At 42.5% G+C, this 15166-nt stretch overlaps 1 protein-coding gene across 2 annotated transcripts in view; it reads left to right on the plus strand.

Moving 5' to 3' along the window:
* Positions 1-14924, plus strand: part of atg5 (ATG5 autophagy related 5 homolog (S. cerevisiae)) — a 43595-nt gene extending 28671 nt beyond the window's left edge. For both annotated transcript variants that reach the window (XM_078252111.1, XM_078252112.1), the window contains exon 8: positions 13329-14924. In XM_078252111.1, coding sequence (XP_078108237.1) covers positions 13329-13465 — 137 coding nt within the window. In that variant the 3' untranslated portion in view covers positions 13466-14924. The remainder of the gene's footprint in view (positions 1-13328) is intronic.
* Positions 14925-15166: the final 242 nt, after the last annotated feature.

A 15166-nucleotide genomic window follows, 5' to 3' on the forward strand; every position in this document is an offset into this window, starting at 1 on the left:
TACCAACAAAACGTACAGCGAAAGACCGTGCAAAACATTTCAGACCGTCTGATACATTTTAACTAGGGCTGTCAAACGATTACAATTTTTTAATCGCGATTAATCGCTGAATGTCTATAGTTAATCGCGATTTAATCGCATATTTTATCACATGATTAAAATTCTATTATTTTGCATTTCAGAACAGTTTTTAAGTACATATTAACAATGGAAAGCAATAATTTTTTCCAGTATATCTTGATTGGGAATCAAATGAATGCAAAGAAAGTTACTTTATGAACTTGATTTTAAGATTTGTAATTATTTATTTACTGTAAACAAAAGAAAAATGTGTGAATCTGTCATTATTGCACAATTCCTCCAAGTACCTAACTAAAAACCTAACAATCCCTATCCTTACCAGAGTCAATATAGTGTTTAGTAACTCCTAAATAATGTTGATTACTCACTGATGTCCAGTGATCACCGGTTAATGAGACAGCGTTTCCAGCACCTTGCAGCAATTCCAGTGTGGCTGCTTTCTCCGTGTGGTATGTGTATGGTGAAACTACTGTCTCCCTTGACAGCAACGAGACAGGTCAACCGTAGTACGTCTTTAAGACCCGAGTCCTCTACGATGCTGACAGGTCTGCAGTTAGTTGCCACCCATTTAGCCCGCTAGTGGGTAGCATCACGTTAACTGTACTACTATGCTTAGCTCCGTAGGTGGTAGCTCAAGCTTGACGTGCTTCGGTGATATTTTAATTCGGCTTTACACAATGTGCATGTGGCTTTCGACTTGTCTACGAGCCGTCCGGAGTTTTGGAAAATAAAAAGCTCCATTCAGAGTTATTGCTGCTGTGTTTCTCCATCATGCCTCATAGGTGGTAGCTCAAGCTTGACGTGCTTCGGTGATATTTTAATTTGGCTTTACACAATGTGCATGTGGCTTTCGACTTCTGAGCCGTCCGGGAGTTTTGGAAAATAAAAAGCGCCATTCAGAATTGTGTTGCTGCTGTCTTTCTCCATCATGCCTGCAGCAGCAGGATGTGTTACGAGGAAGTGGCAGCTTGATGGTAAGTAAAGGTGCAGCAAACGGTCAAAATAGTAGCCTGTTAGGCACGACGCAAAGCCAAGTGAAGTGTAAAATAAATTAATAAATGGCGGCATGCGATTAAAAAATAAATAAAAAATGAACGCGTTATGCTCGGCCCTTAATTGCATCGTGATTAACGCGTTAATGCTGACAGCCCTAATATATATAAAGATTGAATATACAAATACAAAACAATACATTTAAAGATAAAGGGCTTTGGCAAATTGCAAAAATCCTAATCTTCTCCTGGAACCATCACCTTATCGCTTCTCCGGGAACCATCACCTTATCGTGGTGGAGAGGTTTGTGTGTCCCTATGAACCTGAGGACTGTGTTGTCTGGAGCTTTGTGCTCCTGGTAGGGTCTCCCAAGGCAAAGTGGTCTCAGGTGAGGGGCCAGACAAAGAATGGTTAAAAAATCCTATGAAAAATCGAGGAAGGGATGAAATGACCCTGCCCGGAGGAATCCCGGGGCCCCCCATCTGGAGCCAGGCCCAGATGGAGGGCTTGTCAGCGAGCGTCTGGTGGCCGGGTTTGCCACGGAGCCCGGCCCATGGGCCCACCACCTGTGGGAGGAACCGCTGGGGGCGGGTGCGCTGCCACATGGGTGGCAGTGAAGGTCAGGGGCCTCGACGGACCAGACCCGGGCAGCAGAGGCTGGCTCTGGGGACGTGGAATGTCACCTCTCTGTGGGGGAAGGAGCCGGAACTTGTGCGGGAGGTGGAGCGCTACCGGTTAGATCTGGTGGGGCTTACCTCTACGCACAGTCTTGGTTCTGGAACCATACTCCTGGATAGGGGTTGGACTCTTTTCTTCTCCGGAGTTGCCCAGGGTGTGAGGCGCCGGGCGGGTGTGGGGATACTCACAAGCCCCCGGCTGAGCGCCGCTACGTTGGAGTTTAACCCGGTGGACGAGAGGGTCGCCTCCCTACACCTGCGGGTTGTGGGGGGGAAAACTCTGACTGTTGTTTGTGCATATGCACCAAACAAGAGTTCGGAGTATTCGGCCTTCTTGGAGACCTTGAGTGGAGTCCTGCATGGGGCTCCAGTTGGGGACTCCATAGTTCTGCTGGGGGGACTTCAACGCGCACGTGGCAATGATGGAGACACATGGAGAGGCGTGATTGGGAGGAACGGCCTCCCTGATCTAAACCAGAGTGGTTGTTTGTTGTTGGACTTCTGTGCTAGTCATGGATTGTCTATAACGAACACCATGTTCGAACATAGGGATGCTTATAAGTGTACTTGGTACCAGAGCACCCTAGGCCAAAGGTCAATGATCGATTTTATAATCGTTTCATCTGATCTGAGGCCATATGTTTTGGACACTCGGGTGAAGAGAGGGGCGGAGCTGTCAACCGATCACCATCTGGTGGTGAGTTGGGTCAGGGGGTGGGGGGAAGACTCTGGACAGACCTGGTAAGCCCAAACGGGTAGTGCGGGTAAATTGGGAACGTCTGGAGGAGGCCCCTGTCCGACAGACTTTCAACTCACACCTCCGGCGGAGCTTTTCGTGCATCCCTGTGGAGGCTGGGGGCATTGAACCCGAGTGGACAATGTTCAAAGTTTCCATTGCTGAAGCTGCGGTGAGGAGCTGTGGTCTTAGGGTCTTAGGTGCCTCAAGGGGCGGTAACCCACGAACACCGTGGTGGACACCGGTGGTCAGGGAAGCCGTCCGACTGAAGAAGGAGTCTTTCCGGGGTATGTTATCCCAGACGACTCCGGAGGCAGTTGCACGGTACCGAAGGGCCCGAAGGGCTTCAGCCTCTGTCGTGAAAGAGGCAAAGCAGCGTGTGTGGGAGAAGTTCGGAGAAGACATGGAGAAGGACTTTCGGTCGGCACCAAGGTGCTTCTGGAAAACCGACTAATACGCCCTCTATGGTAGAGGCAGAGCTGGAGGATTAGGGGGGATTGGCATCAATTTCCCTGGTGGAGGTTGCTGAGGTAGTTAAACAACTCCACAGTGGCAAAGCCCCAGGAATTGATGAGATCCGTCCAGAAATGCTTAAAGCTCTGGGTGTGGAGGGGTTGTCTTGGTTGACACGCCTCTTCCCCCTTTTTAAAAAGGGGGACCAGAGGGTGTGTGCCAATTACAGGGGTATCACACTTCTCAGCCTCCCCGGTAAAGTCTACTCCAAGGTGCTGGAAAGGAGGGTTCGGTCGATAGTCGAATCTCAGGTTGAAGAGGAACAATGCGGATTCCGTCCCTGGTCGTGGAACAACGGACCAGATCTTTACACTCGCAAGGATCCTGGAGGGAGCCTGGGAGTATGCCCAACCAGTCTACATGTGTTTTGTGGATCTGGAGAAGGCGTATGACCGGGTGCCCCTGGAGATACTGTGGGAGGTGCTGCGGGAGTATGGGGTGAGGGGGTCCCTTCTCAGGGCCATCCAATCTCTGTACGACCAAAGCGAGAGCTGTGTCCGGGTTCTCGGCAGTAAGTCGGACTCGTTTCAGGTGAGAGTTGGCCTCCGCCAGGGCTGCGCTTTGTCACCAATCCTGTTTGTAGTATTTATGGACAGGATATCGAGGCGTAGTCGGGGTGGAGAGGGGTTGCAGTTCGGTGGGCTGGGGATCTCATCGCTGCTTTTTGCAGATGATGTGGTCCTGATGGCATCATCGGCCTGTGACCTTCAGCACTCACTGGATCGGTTCGCAGATGAGGATCAGCACCTCTAAATCGGAGGCCATGGTTCTCAGCAGGAAACCGATGGAGTGACTTCTCCAGGTAGGGAATGAGTCCTTACCCCAAGTGAAGGCGTTCAAGTACCTTGGGGTCTTGTTCGAGATTGGTCGGAGAATCGGCACAGGTGCAGTATTACATTCAATTTATCGCACCGTTGTGACGAAAAGAGAGCTGAGCCAGAAGGCAAAGGCTGGGTCATGACCGAAAGAACAAGATCCAGGGTACAAGTGGCCGAAATGGGTTTCCTCAGGAGAGTAGCTGGCGTCTGCCTTAGAGATAGGGTGAGAAGCTCAGTTATCCGTGAGGAGCTCGGAGTAGAGCCGCTGCTCCTTTGCGTCGAAAGGAGCCAGTTGAGGTGGTTCGGACATCTGGTAAGGATGCGCCCTGGGCGCCTCCCTAGGGAGGTGTTCCAGGCACGTCCAGCTGGGAGGAGGCCTCGGGGGGGACCCAGGACTAGGTGGAGGGATTATATCTCTAACCTGGCCTGGGAACGCCTCGGGATCCCCCAGTCGGAGCTGGTTAATGTGGCCCGGGAAAGGGAAGTTTGGGGTCCCCTGCTGGAGCTGCTACCCCCGCGACCCGACCCCGCATAAGCGGATGAAGATGGATGGATGGATGGATGGATGGAAAAATCCTAATTTTTTAAAAACATTTTGACTGACTAATTTATCAAAAGAAATAATCACTAAATTAATCAATAATTAGAATGATTAGCCCTACACTCAATGCTGAGTGCCAGTTGGACTTTCCACCAGTCAGTCATTCAGTATTTTTGAGTCAGTCAGTCTGACCAGCTGCCAGTGGTGCAGTCAGACTGGGTGTTTGGCTGTGAGGAGAGTGCAGCGTTGTGGTCTTCCTAAATAGTGGTTGGCTTCGCTCGGCTGACAAAACATGTCGTCTTGGCCAGCGGTCATGTACTACTCAACCACAGGGTGTGTGTTTGTCTCAGCGGACAAATCAGCCCATTTTTGTTCAAACAGTAGCTGCTACTTTGCAATGCAAAGCAAGTTATTAATAATTTGACTGTGGTTGGAAGAGGTATTTCCACTTTACTGGCTCCCTGTCTAGTCCCATCAGCTTTTCCAGTAAGCAACTTTGACTTACAGTATATTTAAATATGTCTATATATGTCTATGAAATAGACATATATATATATATATATATGTATATGTATGTATATATATATATATATATATATATATATGTATGTATGTATGCATATTATATGTATATATGTAACACTTGGATCCAAACCCAGTAAAGAAAAGTTATTTCTTCCTGGTTAAAGTTCACAATCAGTGAGCCTGATAGGGATGCCTGTTTGTTTGTGACAGAACAAGTGATCACAACTGAGCATTTACTTCAATAAATATATGAAAATCAGAACTTGACACCACGGTCAACAATGTAGTGAAATTTGAATCATGACATAACTATGACAGATCTCAAAATAACAGGATTAAACAATGTTAGGATGCATGGCTTTAAATAATGGACTGATTATTTAACATAATTGGATCTTGGAAATGTAACAATGGAACTTTTTTTTTTGCCAGAAGCTGATCTCTCTCAGATGTCGATGTGGTTTTCAGTCCCTGTTGTTGGCTTCAAATTAAGTTGTTCCTGCTGATGGTCAAAGCTGTTAATAAATCACAGAACTGAGCGTTAGTCAGACTGGGGAAACACAGGCAGAAACTACGTACTATAGCTTTAAAGTGCCCGTATTATGAAAAAAACACTTTTTCTGGGATTTGGGGTGTTATTTTGTGTCTCTGGTGCTTCCACACGCATACACACTTGGAAAAAAAACATCCATGCTGTTTTGAGTGAGATACGGTTTCTGAATGTATCCTGCCTTCAGTCTCCAGGTGAGCTGGTCAAAATCGGCACGGCTTTCTACGTCATTGGCCGAAACATTTGGTGCGTGCTGACCACTTTAGCTAATACCACATCAGCCAGCTGTTTCTCCAACTTCGGTCAGTACAAGGCAGGATTAGCCAGGAAACTTCTTCTAAACGAGGGAGCACTTCCAACTTTGCATGGAATACCTGCAGACGAGGGACATGTAAGTAGTTCTATACATTTTCTTTTGTAGATTAGGGTGAACTTGTGTGTGTTGTAGCAGTGTTTTGCCATTGAGAATGAGGTGGTTAACCGCTAGCGGCGCTAGCAGCAGCGCTAGCCTGCTAACCTCGTTCTCAATGGCAAAACACTGCTACAACACACACGAGTTCACCCTAATCTACAAAAGAAATTGTTGCTGCTGCTAGCTAGTAGTAGTAGCTAGCTAGTAGTCTTTACCTAGCTACGGCGCATGTGCGACTCCCAACAAAGATGGAACAGAAGTGTGATGCCTCACTCTGTAGCTAAAACAGAGAGCTCAACACAGGGTGAAAAGAGGGGCTGCAGCAATGTGCAGCACAACAAACAACAACAACAAATATATGGTGTTTTTTCAAAATTAAACCATGTAAACCTATTCTGGTACAACCTCTAAATACAATTATGAACCTGAAAATGAGCATAATATGGGCACTTTAACATGGCGTTAAGTTAAATGTCCAAGCCCAGGCCGAAATAACCCTCTATGACATCATCTGACAGACCAACTGTTTTCTCATTGTTTTCTGAAGTTGAGTAATACTCCTCATAACAAGACTATTGAACTTGATGCGTTTTAAATTGGTTTGAAACTATTTAAAAATGTACAATTCTTGCAGGTCAGTTTTTAGAGTTTAAAATGCTGATTGCACTTTGAAATCAAATAACTGTTCTATACTCTCACCTCTGAAAGTTCAGTTTCTTTGAATACATTATCATATCAGCTATGTCAGAATTAACACATCACACATGTACCAGCTAAAGTGGTTTGATGGAAGGTAGAGTGTGAGGAATACTTTAAGATACACAAAAATACCATCTGTCTGCTGTGTTTTTGTGAGAAGAAAAATTAGCTTTTTTGTTTGTGGCTTAACAACTATCAGCTGTGTCTGTGTGTGTGTGTGTGTGTCTGTGTGTATGTGTGTATGTGTGTGTGTGTGTGTGTGTGTGTGTGTGTGTGTGTGTGAGAGAGAGAGTGTGTGAGAGAACCAGAGAAAGTGTGCTCTCATTATTGCTGTCACATAGGCAGGATCACACCTTTTACTTTCTGTGTTTCTGAACAATTTCTTAAGAGTTTGCTCAAGTAGACTTTGGTGGACACTTTTTTAAAGCAGCTTTACAGTCAGCTCCCTACAAAAAAAAAAAAGCAAAAGTCAATTAGAAAAAAAATATAATAACACATTTTTAAAGTGGCGCTGCAAAGCTTAAAGGGATAAAATAAATTGTAGTTGTAAACAATAAAAAAAAAATGGAATGGGGGAAAAAAAAGAAGATGCAAGAGAGCTAATGATTATGCAGCTGCAGATTGTCCTTTAAATTAAAATTAAATATTTTTTTTATCCCAAACATTTGTTTAAAAATTACTGGCTGACAATTAACTGTTTACCTCCTTTCAGTACACTTGAACTAATGTCATTGCTTACACTTTAACTGCCTTTTCCAATACTTTCAGTGCTTGGACTTAATTCATTTTAATGCCTGTACAGTATTTCCCTCTTTGAAAGAACATGTAACGCTGCTGCTCTTCTTACAGTTCATGCTCTTTCAGCTGCTCCTTACCTCCCAGCAATCTTTCTTCAGAATATGAATCCTCTAGTCTTTGACTCTAAACAGCCTTACCTTAGATATTAGTCATAATGCTGTAAAGCACATGAAAGAACCCGACTGCTTTCAGTCGAGAGGAAATGGCATCAGTACAATGATACCTTGAATTTTATTTTCAAGCTTGTGGCTCAGTGGTTTTAGTGCAGGAAGCCAACCATGCAAGCAAGTACTTCACCTTAAACAGTTCTTAGTTAAGAACACTTTTAGCAGGATACATTACCAACAGAGTGGTGTTATTATTTTTCAATCCACTAACACCGAAATAATTTGTTACACATTTATTATGTTTTGAATCCGTTTTGTTTTTTGTTTTTCCTTGATTCACCTGCATGGCCTTGTACGTTGCTGTAGTGACCTTAAAAATCACCAGCGCTGCTGAAAATCCTCCAGTTAAGGTTTATTTTTTTTTATTTTGGAAACAGAAACTCTTCTGCTTACACCTCTACAGCCTGCATTCCCAAAACTTCCTGCAATCACCAAACGTTTCCTTTTCAATCCTCCTGCAGAAAATTATCCATGCCTTCAGCTTTTAGATTCATCTGTGATCTACCTCTGTCCCAGTACATTTAAATAATAATAACTTTATTTATATAGCACTTTTTAAAACAAACTTGCTTAACAAGACAATACTACCATGGCAGACCAACAATGATAAAACAATTTAAAACAAATTACAAGTTTTACAAAAAGAATCAACACGAGAGAATAAGTATAATACAAGAATATAAACTATCAGGTTTTAATGGCAATTTCAGCATAAGGTACTAACTAACTATTTAAATATATATCAATAACACATTTGAAAACATGTTACACAACTATCAGGGTATATTTAAAATATAAGTTTAGATAATGCCATTACGTATACTATAGATTTAAACAGATAAAAGTACCATTCAGGCCACAAACTCTGTAAAAGGGCACTTTTTAAAAAAGGGATTTAAATATCTCTTCAGCTGTTGAATATTATACATTCTGGTTTGTGTTGGAATCTAGCCGCCACTCTGTTATGCCTTATACTTGCCACCATTTAATAAAAAATAAATAAAGAAAAACCAGGTGGTATAACTGATACATTACCAATATATACTTCATTTAATTCCCACAGTTACCAGCACTGGCCTACATGTGCACATCTGTAATTGTCAGAAGACAACCTTTGCTGAACACATTTCTTGTACCGTTTCCTGGCATTAGTTTCTTTCATGATGCTGTTTGCCAGCCAGTCAGCAGGTGTAGGGAGGAGTTGCTTTTCAGACCGTCAGTTAACCCTCTGTCTCAACCGTCCTCCTGATATTACGTGGAACTAAAATGTCATGAGCCCGTGTGTGTGTGTGTGTGTGTGTGTGTGTGTGTGTGTGTGTGTGTGTGTGTGTGTGTGTGTGTGTGGTCAAGAGATTGATGGGAAAAGGCCCGTCGCTGTCTGTCTTACTCACGCACACACAGGACAAGTTGTTTTAATTAGCCAGACGCTGAAAGCTACTTACAAATACTAATATATATATATATATATATATATATATATATATATATATATTTTGAGTTTAAAATATAAATATTTTTTATTCTCTAAGTATTTCTTTAAATATATATATATATATATATATATATATATATATATATATATATTTAAAGAAATATATATATTTAAAGAAATACTTTAAACTCAATTCTTAACTAAAAGCATGAACAATCTCTTCCAAACAAACTGAAGACAGCTGCGTTTACTGTTTTCATGTTTGAATATGAAAAATATAGTTTCTGTTTTACAGCTAAGAAGCAAAAACATTTGTCTCCTTCCGGCCCCGTTCACTGACAAAAATATTTGTCTTGAAACATGAATCATCTGGTGAGATACAATTCTTATTTGTCTTTAAACAGGTGAGCTTTTTCTAAAGTGTGTCTGGTTTCTAGTGAAGCCAAAGTAAAATGTAAACGGATAAAATCACAATCAGTTTTGTTTAAACAGGCCGATTTGTATTAGAAGTTCAACCACCTGACCTCACCTGCACATTTGTCATTAAAAAATGACAATAAACACACACAAAATAAATGAGTGAAACAGTCAATAAGTCACTGTTAGTATGAATTAACATCTAAAGCTCATTAATGACCTGTGTGCATGCAGGTTGTTTTTCAATGCTTTCGGCCTTTAAACTGGTTTAAGAGAACTGTCAGTTTTCATGTCAGTTTCAGCATAAGGTACTTCTCTTTTTTATTTTCTGGTGCATAGAGGGAGCTCTTAATAACAATATATGCACACCAACTAACTAATTTATTGAAATAAATATATATCAATAATACATTTGAAAACATGTTATACAACTATCTGGGTGTCTCCTGGAAAAGTCTTAAAATGTGTGAAAATCTAATTCAAAGCCTTGGTTCTGATTACAGTTACAAGCAGCACTTTATTGTCAAATGGAATTTTAAAGCATATGTTGTGGTTTCTTGGACTTCCTTTTTCTGGTGCCAGATTTTAAACCAGTTATGTTGAATTCTGCATCCTCTAACAGGCCAACACTTTTCATTTATTCATTCATTATATCACTATATTTGGGGCATTTTATGTCTCTATTGGAGATGCAACAAACGTCCCCTGCTGGATTCAAACCACTGACATTGCGGTTCAGGGTTGTTGGCTGAACATTGGTCTTGCATTGCCAGACCTTCCTCCACAGCGCTGCGGAGGAAGGTCTGGCTAGTCCACACAGCATTACGGGATGGGAGAGAAACGTGCTCTGGTTTGTTGTGATTATTTTAAACCAATCACAATCATCTTGGGTGGCGCTAAGCGCCGTACGGAGCATCGGTGTCGCTGAAAAATAGCCTCGGGATGGAACTAGTATTGATGGAACCTGTGTACGTTCAAAAGTTGTTCTAGTCGTGCAACAGAGAACTCAGATTGGACAGTTTAGCTAGCTGTCTGGATTTACCCTGCAGAGATCTGAGGAGCAGTTAACCATAGTCCTCACAAATCCACCGGAGTTTAGAATGCCAACACAAAGAACTGAAAAGTGAGGGACATCTGGCTGAAAATGAGGGCCGTGCAGGCGGATCTTCCGGCGGCAGCGAAACAATCCTGTAAATGAGCCGTCGTCAATATAGACTAGCCAAAGCCATGGATTACCATTAAAAGAATCATTCCAGTATTAAGTACTGCACTGCCACAAAGTTCTCAGAGTTGGAGGCCTTGAGAGAGAGGCAGAGGTAGAAAAAAGATACACTAAAAATCAAAGCAGCAGAGGCTGAAATATCCTGACTTTTAGTCATTAGTGAAGGTGGACTGGATCCTACGTTTTCTAAAATGCAACTCTGTTGTGTCTTTCTTTTGACTCTTCCTGCTCATGTCTTTTTTGACCTCACACTCTATTTATAACATAAGCTTTATCTAAAAAAAAAAAAAAAAACTAAGTGTATAGCTCAAACTTGGAAGGCCTTCTGAATGTTAAGAAATCGTCTCGTAAATCTCTCTGCAAATCACACGACTCGAGAAGGTTCTATAATGTTGAGAAAGCCGCTGCTCATAACGAGCGATTTGCGGTCGTGGCCTTTCACTGCTGGGCGGGGTCAGTCACAGGAGACCATCATAGCCAGAGACACACACACACACGCGCACACACACCCTGAAAGTACAAACTGTCAGAGTGAAAGATAAAAATTTGACTCCTGTCAACGACGAACACAAAAACAATCAACTGTCGCTCTCTTCTGCTTCATAACTGCTGACACTGACACTTTTACACCGGTACTTTCTCTCTTCTCTCTCTTCCTTTCTTTTCGCTTTCTCTCTCTCTCGCGCTCTCTCTCTCTCTCTCTCTCTCTCGCTCTGCCACCACAGCAGTGGTATTACTGTAGCGTCTGATGTGGTCTCTCTCACCTCATCTAACCATCTCTTTTCCTCTTTCTCTCCACCATTGTTACCTCCATCTTTATCATATCTTCTCTTTCGTCTTTCCTTTTCTGACCTGCTGTCTTCCTTTCTCGTGTTCCACCTGTTGCTCTCTCCTTTCTCCTTCACTCTGTTTTTGAACTGTTCATTTCCCTTATATCCTCCTCTTCTCTCTACCGTTCTTAATTTTCTCTCCTCTTTGTTCTTATTTATTCGTCTGGGTTTCTTTTTATTTCCTCTTTCTTTTCTGTCTTTGCCTCCTTTTCTCCTCTTGTCTTTTTAGGTCATCTCTGTATCCCTCTTTCCCTCCAATCCTTTCTATTTCTCTGCTGTCTTTTGACAACCGTCTATTCAATCTTCAATACTTCTCTCCTGTTTTCCTTTTTCTGCTTTTCTAAAAAACAAACAAAAACTTCATTTGTATAATACTTTTGTCCACACTGTTGTAAGCTACAAAGTGCTTCAAAGTAAAATGGAGAGAAACTAGTACATAAAAATGTACCAAAAAAAAGGTTAGAGAAAAATATAAAAGAACAGGAAACAGAATAAACAAGAAAACATGGTACAACATTGAACTATTTAAATTAGAAGCAGGCCTTCCAGTAAAAAGTGAGTTTTAAGAAATGAATTAAAGGTGCTGTAAGCAATGATATTTGAACTCAACTGCCAGACAAATACCCAAACAAACTTCACTAAGGGCCACACTGGAAAATGACATTAAGGGCCAGACATGTTTGACATGCTTTTTATTCAACCAAAAATATCAAATACCTTTTGACTGTATTATTCCTGTCTCATATGGCTTTCTCACTTACAGTTTGGTCGACATAAAGCCCTAAAAAGTCAGCAATTAAGTTCCTTAGCCATCATAGAGTTTAGCAAATCAAGCAAAACAATGATTACATTTTTTACAACAACCTGTTTCACAGCCTGAATGTAATGTCAAATCTTTGGTTCTGTGGGAATTCCTGAGTCTCAAATCTGCCAAATTCTGCTTTGAGTGTCGCATAACTGCGGTCTGAAAAACAGTTTCCCGTCGTTTTGGTTTGGCTCACATATAGGGCAAAATCTATCGTGAACCTAAATTGATATGCAGGCCAGATCAAAATTTGCGAGGGGCCGGATTTGGCCCGCGGGCCTTGAGTTTGACACGTGTATTAAAGTGCTGATATTATGCTTTTTGGCTTTTTCCCTTACCTTTATTGTCTTATATATCTTTTTTGTGCACGTTATAGGTTTTACAAAGTAAAAAAGCCCAAAGTCCACCTCAAACAACAGAAAACACTGTTCACAAACTGCTCCAAACAGCTCTATTGTAGTCCAGTCTTTACTTCAGAGACAAACGTGGTCACTTTGTAACACGTTATAATGCTCGCCTAGCTGCTAGCATGGCACTCCCTCATACTCTGCTTCTGACTGGCTAGTAGTCCTTACCTAGGTACTGTCAGGGAACGCCCTCATACTCTGCTTCTGACTGGCTAGTAGTAGTCCTTACCTAGGTACTGTCAGGGAACGCCCTCATACTCTGCTTCTGACTGGCTAGTAGTCCTTACCTAGGTACTGTCAGGGAACGCCCTCATACTCTGCTTCTGACTGGCTAGTAGTCATTACCTAGGTACTGTCAGGGAACGCCCTCATACTCTGCTTCTGACTGGCTAGTAGTCCTTACCTAGCTACTGCTCATGTGCGACTCCCAACAAAGATGGAACAAAAGTGAGATGTCTCACTCTGTAGCTAAAACAGAGAGCTCAACACACAGGGTGAAAAGAGGAGCTGCAGCAATGTTCAGTACAACAAAAATATGGTGTTTTTTGAAAATTAAACCATGTAAACCTATTCTGGTACGTCTAAATACAATTATGAACCTGAAGATGAGCATAATATGAGCACTTTAAAGGATGCTACTAGCTAATAATTATTAAATGAATTATTAAATTGTGCCTCCCTCCCTCCTCCTCTCTCTCCGTCCAGGTGAGCAGAAGCGTTACCAGGTGGTGATCCACGGCATCGAGCCGCTGCTGGAGACGCCTCTACAGTGGCTGAGCGAACACCTGAGCCACCCCGACAACTTCCTGCACATCTGCGTCACACCCGTCCCCTCTGACTGAGAACACGCCTGCCCCACTTCACTGTCACCTGGCCGACCGACCCGCCGACCCGCCAGCCGGCTGGGTAACTACGGAACGGTAGCCCTAAAACCACGGGAACTCTGAACTAACAGACTCTTTAACAAGAAGGAGATCAGGATCTTATAAATACAGACGAACAAAGGATGTAAAGGAGGGATTTAACAAACCTCCTTTTCTATCTATTTATATTTCTACTCCTATCGCTACTACTACTCCTCTTTTCCCCCCTCAGAAAACCGGTTTATAGGACACAAGGATGAAAAGATCTTCTCTTCCTCCTCTGCTCCCAAAAGAAAAAAAGACATTTCTTTAGGTGAAGAGGTGGTTGAGTGAGCAGAGGATCACTCCTTTCTACTCAATCTCGCATCTTCTCTTCTACTCCTCTCCAAACATACAAACAAACATCTCCACAGGAGGAGAGGTGAAACGATTCCCTCGGGTTTTTTTTTTTTTCTTCATCCGGCCATACATCTTCCTCCTTGTCTAGTCCGAGAGAAAGACTGTCCTATGGACAGGGAGACACGTTTGTTTGGGATTATGGGAGAGGCGTACCCAGTCCTGCTGAAGTTGCCTTAGTTACCACGTTCTACCATGTATTTTCATCGCCATCCTCGTTGACCCTGCGGAAGAAAAAAACATCCGGACACACACAAAAGTTTACATCACTAACTTCAATGTCATGTCCAAATGCTCTCCAGGAACTTCTGGTGCTTTGTTTTTTTACTTTTCACGGAGGATTTTCTGTTGGGTATGTTGCTTGCATTAACACGTGGCCTCATTTGACAAAGTGAGCTGGAAGAAGAAGAGGACAAGGTGTTTTGGAGGCCTGGAGCACTGATTGACACATTTGATTTCTCTGCACTGATCCCAGCACACTTTGGGGTCTGGTTTGGACTGAGCATCTTGGTGCCACTGTTGAAATAAGCATCTCATTTTTAAGTTATTTGAAAAACTTAACAAGCAGACACACGCGACATCACCTGGCACTGTTTCTGAGTTAGTATTACATTGCAGCTTTAACTCAAAAAACAGTTTAACTCCATTTTTGTTTATTTTCATTTTTTCCATCTTCACCTTAAAGAGAAATTCCAGTTTCATACGATGTATTTTCAGAGTTGAAATAAACCGGAGTTGCCCTGTGATGGTTACATTGGCTCCTCTATGGGCGATGTGATTCTAAGGCCATGTTCACACTTGGCGTCTTTTTTGACAAGAAAAAGTTGACTAGGGTGCTTTTGTAGTAAAAAAAAAAAAAAGAGGAGGCTGGCAGCGTTTTTATTCCAAAAAGCAGCCAAGGGCATCTTTTGTTGCTATAACAACAACTACTGCTACAATATCCGAGAGCGCTATGTGGAGCAGTGCTAACGTTAGATAAAAGAAAGCGGTGGAGAGAGAGAGAGAGAGAGAGAGAGAGAGAGAGAGAGAGAGAAAGAGAGATGCTACTAATGTTACATAAAACAAAGCCAGTTCCCTGTACACGGAGAACCCGGTCATATCATAACTCGCTGTGCTCCGACTCTATTTTCTCTTGTTATGTTACGTTATCTTACGTTGCACACTTGTTGTTATGGAAACGACAGGTCTCTCTACTCCACTTGCCATTGGTCGGCTTTCAAAAAAGTGCTTGACGAAGGGCGTTTTTTTTTAGAAAACTTTTTTCAACTTCAAAAAGATGCTATG

Source organism: Sander vitreus, chromosome 6 (assembly GCF_031162955.1).
Source record: "Sander vitreus isolate 19-12246 chromosome 6, sanVit1, whole genome shotgun sequence".
NCBI lineage: Eukaryota > Metazoa > Chordata > Actinopteri > Perciformes > Percidae > Sander > Sander vitreus.